The following is a 9,366-nucleotide window of genomic DNA, read 5'->3' as shown; positions in this document are numbered from 1 at the left end:
CACATTTAGGACGGGAAGTTTAATGGAAAAGTTCTAAAAATGTTTCTGACACTCAGGTTTTTTTCAAAATTATTCTAGTAACTAATGGAAGTAGAGAGCCTACTGTTACACTTGTTGGGGAATTGTTTCATGTCCTGATATTTCCTGATACTTTTATAAATCACGATATCCCTTTCCAGTGGTTTTGTCTTGCTGTTGTTACTCAGGTACAGCCCTAACACCTGGAGCCTGCTGTATCTGCCACTGGCTATGTGTTCAAGGAAGTGTGAAGCTCATTAGCTTGTTTTCCAGCCTTAGCTGTGCTCGATATGCACCCACACCGTGAAACCATCCAGCACTGAGCCTGTCCAGTCAGCAAGACATCCTACTCCTACAGCGTGCTCCACTTAATCCAACCAATCAATACTGACAACGCTGAGAATCAGGAAAGAAATGTCAGGTAATTAACTCTGAGCACCTTCTAATTACTGCTACATGAAAAGCACCCTTTCCTGCCACCCTTGATATGTTAGGTTGGGTTTTGCTTTGTTTGAAGACTTCACAGAACAAATGGGGACTTTGCAAGGCCAGGCCTGGAGGGGAGTTTGGTATCACACAGACTAACAGGGAAGGGGGACCCTGAAGGGAAATGTGGATTGAAAAATGCTGAGTTTGCACATCTCTATATTCTCTTTAGAAACAAGTCCTATTGCCATCACAACTTTTTAAAAGGAGAAGTTGGCAGAATACATAACCCAAGGGTTTTCACTAGTTTGCCAGCAGAGACTTGGGAGAAGCAAATCTGCTTTGGGATTTTCCAGTATTTGAGGCACAAAGCTCATGGAATGTTTTATTTATCTGGTAAAACCGTGCACAAGGATTTTTTGTGGCTTTCCTTTTTCCTCTGTAAAATAAACATCTTTAGTAAAGAAGTCCAGGTCCAAACAGCATTGGGAAAAGTTACGAAGTACAGCTGGGCTGCATTTTATAATAAAACAGCAGAAAATCCAATCACAAAGAGTAGGTGGAAGATGATATCTGCAAGAGAAACACAGGCTGTGTGTGAGTACTTCCCTGTCAGCTCCCTTTCACCTTCTCTTCCCACCCTGTTCAATAAAACTGCACACCCTAAAGGGCTCTGTCAACATATCAAATGTTGACAAATAGACTTTCAAAGGTGTGTTTCAAAGCCTTTCCAATCAGAAATGCTTTCAGACTCCCCTATTAACCCAGTAAAACATGATTGCTCCTTTTTGGGAACAGGGTGTGCCAATTAGAGAAAGCACTGTTCAGTATTGGAAGTTATTGCTATGATTTTATTGTCCAGTGTGAGGGATGTACCAAAAGAAGGGAAACAAAGTATATAACACTGGGAAATAAAATCTCATTTTGAAATGTACACTCTTCTGTCAAATTTACTGATATTTCAGGTTTTTACTTTGAGCTATGGATTTTATGTTGACAAAGACACTCGAAATCCACATCTGGGATTGATACTTTCATTGTCATGCATTGCTGTTTACCTGAGAGTGTGTAAAATCTGGATAAACCTTTGCCTGTATAAAAGAGGAGGAAAAAGATTACATCAAGATGATGTTTAAAATAGGGCAAAGTGGACCAGCATGCTTTGTAAAAGCAGAACAGAAAACATTTGTCACATTTTGAAGTTCTGAATATTACTTCCTCTTAGATTTACTTGGGTTTGGTTTGAAGTTATAAAAGGATCCTCAGTCCTTTTACCTTCTAATATCAATGGGGGTTTACTGGTGCAACATAATGGATTATAATAATTTTACTCTATATGTATTTGTAATTTTAAACTGGCTTTTAGATTGGTGTGGATACAGTTGACAAGCTAGTATAAAGGGCTCTAGTGAAAACATAATTTGTTCCAAGGTCTCGTTTCAAAAGATGAACCAGCTCAGAGAGAAGTCCTTGGTGCCTGCAGGCTGTTCTACAGCGGGGAAGGCTGGTGGCAGTGCTGTCAGCGAGTCAGGAGGGACAGGCACAAAGCATCTCCTCTGCACATGAAGGTGGTGTGGGTGTGCTGAAGGACAGACCCAGTGTAAAGAAACACTTCCCTGCTGCTCCTGACCTCTGTCCCAGTCCTGTGCAAGCTGCCAGAGCGTGTCTGAGCTGCTGCTGAGGGCACAGGCAGGTGAGCAGAGCTTTCACTGCAGCTCGGTGTGCAGTGGTTTGGCCATTTATCATAAATGCCACAGGGGTGCCTTGACTCACTCGGCAAGTGAAGAGAATTTCACTGAGCTCTTCTGCCAGAGTCGGAGGGGAGCAACTCCTGTTCTAGACTGCTGCTGGCCTGAGGGAAAGGGGTCTGGCAGAGGGTTTGGCTGCCCCTGCTTGCTCCTATGCTGGCAGCATCTTTGCTTCCCAGAGGGAGGAGCACTCACTGCGCACGGTGATCTCCGCCACCAAAACGCCGCCGGCTTGTTCCGCCCGCTGCTTGCGCTTGTCACACGTCTCGAGAGAGCAGAGAGAAAGCCATGTACACCAGAATAATTAAAAGTTACCAAAAAATCCACAATTGGGCACAATTCTTATGTTTCCAACCAAGGAAATAGCTGCATATTTTCTAGGAACTTTTTTTTTCCTGTCTGTAATTATTGGGGGTTTTAGTGCAGGAGAGATTTAAGGAGAGTCTTTACAGCTCATTTCTGAAGATTTTGGTGGGCTGCCTTTCCCACCCTGCCTTAAACAAAACTCCTGTCAAGAAGGGGGAAACTGAGCTACATCTGTTTAACCCTTGACCTCTGTGAAGGCTTGTGTGGTTGTTTATTGCTAATGATAATTGTTGCCCATTGGGTAGAAACAGGAAAAACAGATCCTTTCCATACAGATCAGCTCATGTCCATCACTAATGATGCCTGTCACAGCTGACAAAGTCTGTATTGCAGGCAGTGCTCTGCAGATTAAAGGTCCTTGTGCATCTCCTGACCTTTGCAGATCCCCAGCTGTGGGCATTTTTATTACAAACTCAGCATGTGGTAATGCTGGTTATGAGTTGCTTGTAAGCACAGACCACCAGCTTGGATCAGCCTTAATTGCAGGAGACCACCAGCTGCAGCTTCCAGTGGGAAGTGGACTCAAGAGGTGTCGCCTGATGGAACAATTATCCTGCACTGGAGGGTGAGGTGGGAATTCCACAGTTCCTGAAAGGATGATGTAGGTGTTTGACAGTACTGCCAAAGAGGCACATATGAAGTAATGGGTTTGTGTTTTCTTTTAACTCTGGTCTGTGGCTAGATAAAAAGTTGAAGAAATCTTGGAAAACAACAAGATCTAAGAGTTTTTTCTGTTGCCTTTGAAACTTACAATTTCTAGCAATGCGTTTTTGTCAAACATGCTAATTTTGTACAAGTCAGTTCCCCCTGCTTAGCACTGAGGCTGTATAATACAAAATGCTGCCTTAATTTGGCTCTTGACTGAGAAAGGGGTTAGAAAGAAAAATTTGGCTCACCAGGAATGATGCTTTCTCTTCTCCAGCAAGAAACATTTGTTATTGAAATGACAGCATGTTAGCCAAGGAGTATTTTGGACTTTCTTTTCAGGTTAAATAAAATTTGATTTCATTGCATGAGAGAAAGAATGGCAGAGCTCTGACTTGGTGGAGGGTGGAGAGAGAAGTCTTTAAAGCAAGATATTTTATGGGCACCTGCCCTTGTTAAATTATGTGCCTGTACAGCACCCTCACCATATTCCCATCTAAGGAGACAGGAATCCTCTCTTCTACCTCAGTTCCTGCTCCAGAGACAATTTATGTGTTTTATGCAGAGTAGGATGTCTGCAAGAACAATAACTTACTGCAGATGGCAGGGAGGACTTTCCTTGGGAAGGGGAACTTGAGACAGGTGCTCCCACTGCCCCCAGGGTGCTCTTAGCACCGAGGTACTTGGTAAAACAGAAAAAGCTCAACTTTCTCCTTTTTTCCAGGCTTGTGTTTAACTGCAGCTGTTTGTCAGGCAGGACTCTAGCCCGGGATATTGGCAGGAGCTGAGTTTTTCAATGGCTGCCTTATTTCTCAGTATGTTTGAACAAGTTTCCCAAGGGCTGTGGCACGACAGGGGCGTGGGAGCACAGCTGGCCGCTCACAGTGCCCTGGCTCTGCAGCTGGCGTGCCCTGGGGAAGGGCTGGCCATGCTGTCTGAGCTGTGTTTGCCCCAGGGAGGCCTTACCACGGGGCAGGAGAACTTCTCGCTGTCGCAGACGTGCGTCTCGCAGTGCAGCCACACCTTGGACAGCTTGGGGATGTTGCGGAAGCGGAAGGCGTTGAACTGGAACGTGGCCCGGTTCGTTTTCCCGTTCTCGTGCACCAGGATGGAGTAGTCCGTGGCACAGCTGTGTGGTGTGTGGAGAAGCAGTGTCAGAGCCCCCGTGGCCTCAGTGAAACATCTCCTGAGGTGACAGTCTGGTGAAAGCATTTGCCCTGCTGTGGGCCAGCTTTTCCTTTGCTCCCCGATAGCCCAAAACCAACTTTCCAATCCTCAGGGCTGGGCTGAGTACAGGGGCTCCCCTGGGTCCCACCAGCACCTACCCCTTGGTGATCAAAGGCCAGTGGATCTGGTAGAAATACTCTGAGGAGGGAGTTGCCCAGCAGTTGTTGAGAACGACCTTAAACCTGCAGAGATACAAACCCCAGATTAGTGAGGAATGTCCCAGTTTCCAATTTACTGCTCATTCCTCCTTCCTTTGCCTACCTGTCACTTAAGCCCTTGGCTTCCACTCCAGCAAATATGTCAGAACCAATTTCTGATGTTTCAACGACAAAGGGGGCTTCCTTTATACTTGAGAACTTGGCATTCTTTGAAAGACAAAGACAAAGCATCATGTATTACTCATACACGCAAAGCAAGGCATGATCCAACTTCAGACACCACTGCAGAGATTGGCCCCTGAAATCTGGATTCTTATAACCTGCAGCTTCCAAACTCTACAGCAGTAGTAGGACTACAGCAAACCCAAGATGATGTTTAAAAATATTTTTGTTAATATTTGGTGTATAATGATGATCAGTGACAGAACTTGATGCTGTTTGGGTTGAACATGAGCATGTGGTTCTCAGGTGAAAAACTTTTGTTACAAATACACTGAAATGCCTACCTTAAATCCTGATGCTTCTTGTTGGGTAAGATGGTAACAAAGCTAGCACCAGAATTATAGAAAGAGTATCAGGTTTAGTCCCAGCAATGGATTACCATTAGTGGTAATTATTCCTTTTACCTGGCCTATAATTTTAACACAATATGTTCCTAGTTGTGATTTTTCTAGCTATGCTAGAATAGAGAGGCTGGTTTGGTGCTTCTTACTGTGCTTTTGTGGGGAAAAGATTCCAGGATTAGGAGTTGGCTGCTCCAGCAGTGCAGTGGAGCTACAGAGAGGAGAGGGATGCTTCAAAAGATCTGCCTGATTTCAAGGGACAACGTTTTGTTGCAAAAAAAAAAAAAAAAATCCAGCATGACCTAACGATCTGTAGGGTACATGAGATATGTGTCAGGTGAGAGGACCAGGGAGAAATCTGCAAGAGAAATGCAGGGAGCTTTGCTGTATCTGTAGAGGCCATGCAAGGCCAGGAGTACGTGCAGATTCATGCTGCTCTTGCAGTGGGACTACAAAAAAGTTTTGATTTTTCTTATAAAATCTGTCAGCAGGTTAGAAATGTACCTCTCAGCAGAAAAATGCCTGAATTGAGGGATTAAAAGAACAGTTGGCATGTGTCTGCTCTGTTCACTTTAAGTATATCCCTGTTAATCAGCAGAAAGAAGAACCCCTGCCAATCCCACTGCAATTATCTGTTCCAGGCTAGTAAAGTGCTCCATGACACATAAAAGTCAGGAGCAGCAGCTCTGTTTTCTCCAGCTCTTTGGCTGAAGCCTTTGTAAGGTAAAGGTGAAGGTGTGAGTGACAAAGGGCACTTACAGAGTAGAAGTTGAGGGACAGCTGGCTTTCAAATGAGCCGGAGCTCCCGTTCTTCACATGGACAGTGGCCACCCTGGGGACAGGACAAAATCCTGCATGAGTGAGGCATGGTGATGAGGACAGGGTGAGACACACTCCCAGAAGAGGATGTACCTTTGATCAAAGGCAGCCTGGTTCACCAGGTAGTTGGCATTGTATGTGCAGGTGAATGAGTAATTCACAGGCTGGCTCTTCACAATCACTGAGGAGTCATTGGAGACAATGGAGTTATAGAAGTGATACAGGGGATTCTTGAACTGTAGATGGTGAGACAGAGAAATATGGGCAGTATTGAGTCGTTGAGGCATCAGGGATGTTCTTTGAAACGTGAACACTCTGGTGTCAAAACAGCCTCCCCAAGGAAACACAGTTTGGTAGCTCTTTATATGCTGTGCTGCCTTACTAAACATAAGTTCTGTGTAATACAGGTGCCAGTGAACAGCACAATAATATCACTAAGCCTGAGTGTATTTTGCCTGGAACTGTAAAGCACAGCTGTGTGATTCTTCCTTCTCCTTGATACTGCAATTTACCTCCTTCTTCCATTGGTACCTAAAGCTTACTTCAAGCTGAAGAGGACAGGACTCTCCCAAGTGAGTCCAGCCACTTCCTGAGTCAAATACTGACCTTCAAAATCTTACCTCTGACTGTGTCCCACAGTATGATTTGTTTTTAGGTGACAGGTCTGGGATGGTGAATTGGTAATATCCTGAATCGTGGATCCCATTGTAGCAAATGCCTCCAAGTGCCAGCTGATTAACCTCCCATCCATAAGGACACTCTGGAATTCTGGTAATGATGGTTTTAGGATAGCAGTATACCAGAATTACATCTGAAAGGAAAGTGATGCACTTAGAGTTATTCAGTGGTAGTTTCCATTCAAAGAGGTGGGTCTGCCCACTTACTTTCCATTGGGCTTAACTTCCTGTGAACAGGGGGTGTGCTGGAAGATCCCCTAATGAGAGCAGCTTTTGCTATACTAAACTGACCTTCAGGTTGTTAAATTCTGTCCTCTTTGGAAGAGTTTGGCCTTTGCCTTCTAATCAATGCAGAACTTTGTGTAAATTTTTTATCTTTCTGGAATAGCTGATTGAAAAGTAGAGACACTGCCGAAAAACCTGAAGTAAAAAAGGACTGCACTAAAAATATCTTATTAACTTATGCTGCAGAGCTGTCTTCTGTAACACCACTGACTCTGTAAAAATAATATTGGTGAGATTGTTTGGTAGCTTTGTAGATCTACACTGTTTTGTACTGGTGTGTAGATCTTGGCCACAATAGATATTCTGCCTTTTCTCTTCTTGGACTGGCGCTGCAGTTCCAGCACAAACTGAATTTCTCCAATTGTCAAGTCAAAAGCCAAGATTTAAAAATGAACTGAAGAACCCAGGCCTGCTAATAACAATAGGAAATGACCCAAACTCCCAGCCCTGTTAAAGCAGTGCTGTGTGTTTCCAGACATGATGATTGCTAATATAGACATGAATGCTGAACATCCTAACAGACAGACTGATTGCTTCATGATAGCAGAGTTGGATATTTTTCACAGGCAGAACTAATTTGAACATCTGATGGAAATTTTAAGGGCAAATATTGACTAACCATTACTGACTTGAAAATTGAGAAAGATTTCCAATTGCTACAGTAAGAAAAAAAGGCACCATCCCTGGAATTATTCAGTTATTTCTTTTAAAGCCCTTGCCACTCTCATTTTTTATGCTAAAAGCCTCATTTTGCAGCCTTTCTGTGTCTGCTAGGGAATAATCTGGGAAAGTCAACTAGAGACCTTAACAACTCTCTTTTTTCTGATTAACAAACATTCAGCATATGCAAGCTGATTCTGCTTGGCTTAATGCTCAGATTTATAACTGGCAACTTTACAGTTCAGAGAAGCTGCTTGTGCAAATAAAAGAACTGAAATAAATGGCTAGAGGGCCAAATACTTTAGATATACCGTGACATGACTGACAGTAATCTGACAGCAGTCATGCACTAAAAACCAAACACTAAATTGAGGCATATTTCAACAGGTTTCTAGAGCACATTTTGTGCTTGTAGTGAAATCTACATTGCAGGTCTGTCTGGTACCAGATCACTTCAGTTTCTAGGCAGTAATCTGTGTGCAATTAGAGCCTTACTTTCAATGATTTTTACATTTTTCTTGCTTTTATATAACGGTGTGGTTCAGGAGTTCAGCCCAGGTCAGTCACCACTGGCCATCTGATTGTAGTCCTTGGGACTAAAGCCCAGCTTGGGCAACAAAGATCTGCTGCTTCTAGCCTGTACTATTACAGAACATTTCTAATTGGTTTTGTTTTCTTTGCTGTTTTATGCATTTTTTATTAAATTTCTTGCACGATGGTTATTGCACAGTTACTTATATGCCTAATTCTTTGTGGGGTTAGGACTTGAATGGTACATTCTGTACTGTGCTAGCTCAAAGCAGATCAATAAAAGAAATGTAAGGATTAGTTCTACAGAATCCACAGTTTAACTGTCTGAAGGAAAACCCTTTTAAATGAAAAAAGTCCTTTGGAAGCTTAATTACAGGAGAAGATATTAAATTATTTTACCTGCTTTATTTGGGATGCAAGGCCCCGCAAGAACACGAGCCAAGATGACCAGCAGATAAATAGCAAGAGTCACCATTTCTTGCAATGATCTGAGGACACAGGAAATAAAATCTGAAATTTTTTTTTTAAAATAAAAGTGGAAAATAAAAGAAGTGGAAATAAAAACAATGCATTCTCGGTAGTCCTGAACTTGTAGCTACTGTTAAAAAGTCCTTCTTTTAGAGAGAAAAAAATGACATTACTTATATTCTGTCACCCAATGTAATTGCAACTACAGGGTAAATCTTTCAAAGACCATTGGTATAACTGTGTCACTACTGTGGCAATTTTACTATTTTAGTTTAGTGGTTTTTAATTATTCTAGCTTGATTTCTTGCAAAGTGTCTAAACCTAAAGTGTTAATATAACCAAATGAAAATGAAACAGTGGGATTTGAAAGAAAAGAGAGAATAGAAATTACTAGAAGAAATATGACACAAGAATATATATAATGTGCTTAAAATTTAGTACTGAACTATTCTCTGTGATGATGGCTATTCTGATGTATATAATCTTAACTTCATGTAGCTCAGTTTTGGTGAATTATGCATTTTCTCCTTTGCTGCTAAATGTTGAGTTTCTAGGAAAACATCCATAGAAGTTATTTACATTTACATTTCAGGCCTCAAACCTGAAAGCTATTTCCCACAGGGGAAAAACATATACAGCCTGTGGAATTGGGACTGCAGTTCTCATATTTTCCCTTTGTAGACTCTCTTCAGTATCAGCCCTCATACACACATCACTAAGCAGACTGAGTCAGAAGAAAGAAATACAATTTATGAAAAAAAAAATAAAAATCATT

At 42.3% G+C, this 9,366-nt stretch overlaps 1 protein-coding gene across 1 annotated transcript; it reads right to left on the bottom strand.

Annotated features, from left to right (window-relative positions):
- TECTB (tectorin beta) lies at positions 1-8,598 on the bottom strand. Its single transcript, XM_056494856.1, has 10 exons — positions 8,523-8,598; positions 6,591-6,781; positions 6,064-6,206; positions 5,911-5,983; positions 4,692-4,795; positions 4,529-4,612; positions 4,170-4,332; positions 2,388-2,457; positions 1,503-1,535; positions 1-1,017 (listed from the first exon to the last, which is right to left on the bottom strand). Exons 1-10 carry the CDS (start codon positions 8,596-8,598, stop codon positions 965-967), a joined length of 990 nt encoding a protein of 329 aa, XP_056350831.1. The 3' UTR covers positions 1-964.
- Positions 8,599-9,366: the final 768 nt, after the last annotated feature.

This window comes from Oenanthe melanoleuca, chromosome 6 (assembly GCF_029582105.1).
Source record: "Oenanthe melanoleuca isolate GR-GAL-2019-014 chromosome 6, OMel1.0, whole genome shotgun sequence".
Taxonomy (NCBI): Eukaryota; Metazoa; Chordata; class Aves; order Passeriformes; family Muscicapidae; genus Oenanthe; species Oenanthe melanoleuca.
The sequence above is the reverse complement of the archived record's forward strand: the minus strand, read 5'-3'. Positions and strand labels throughout refer to the sequence as shown.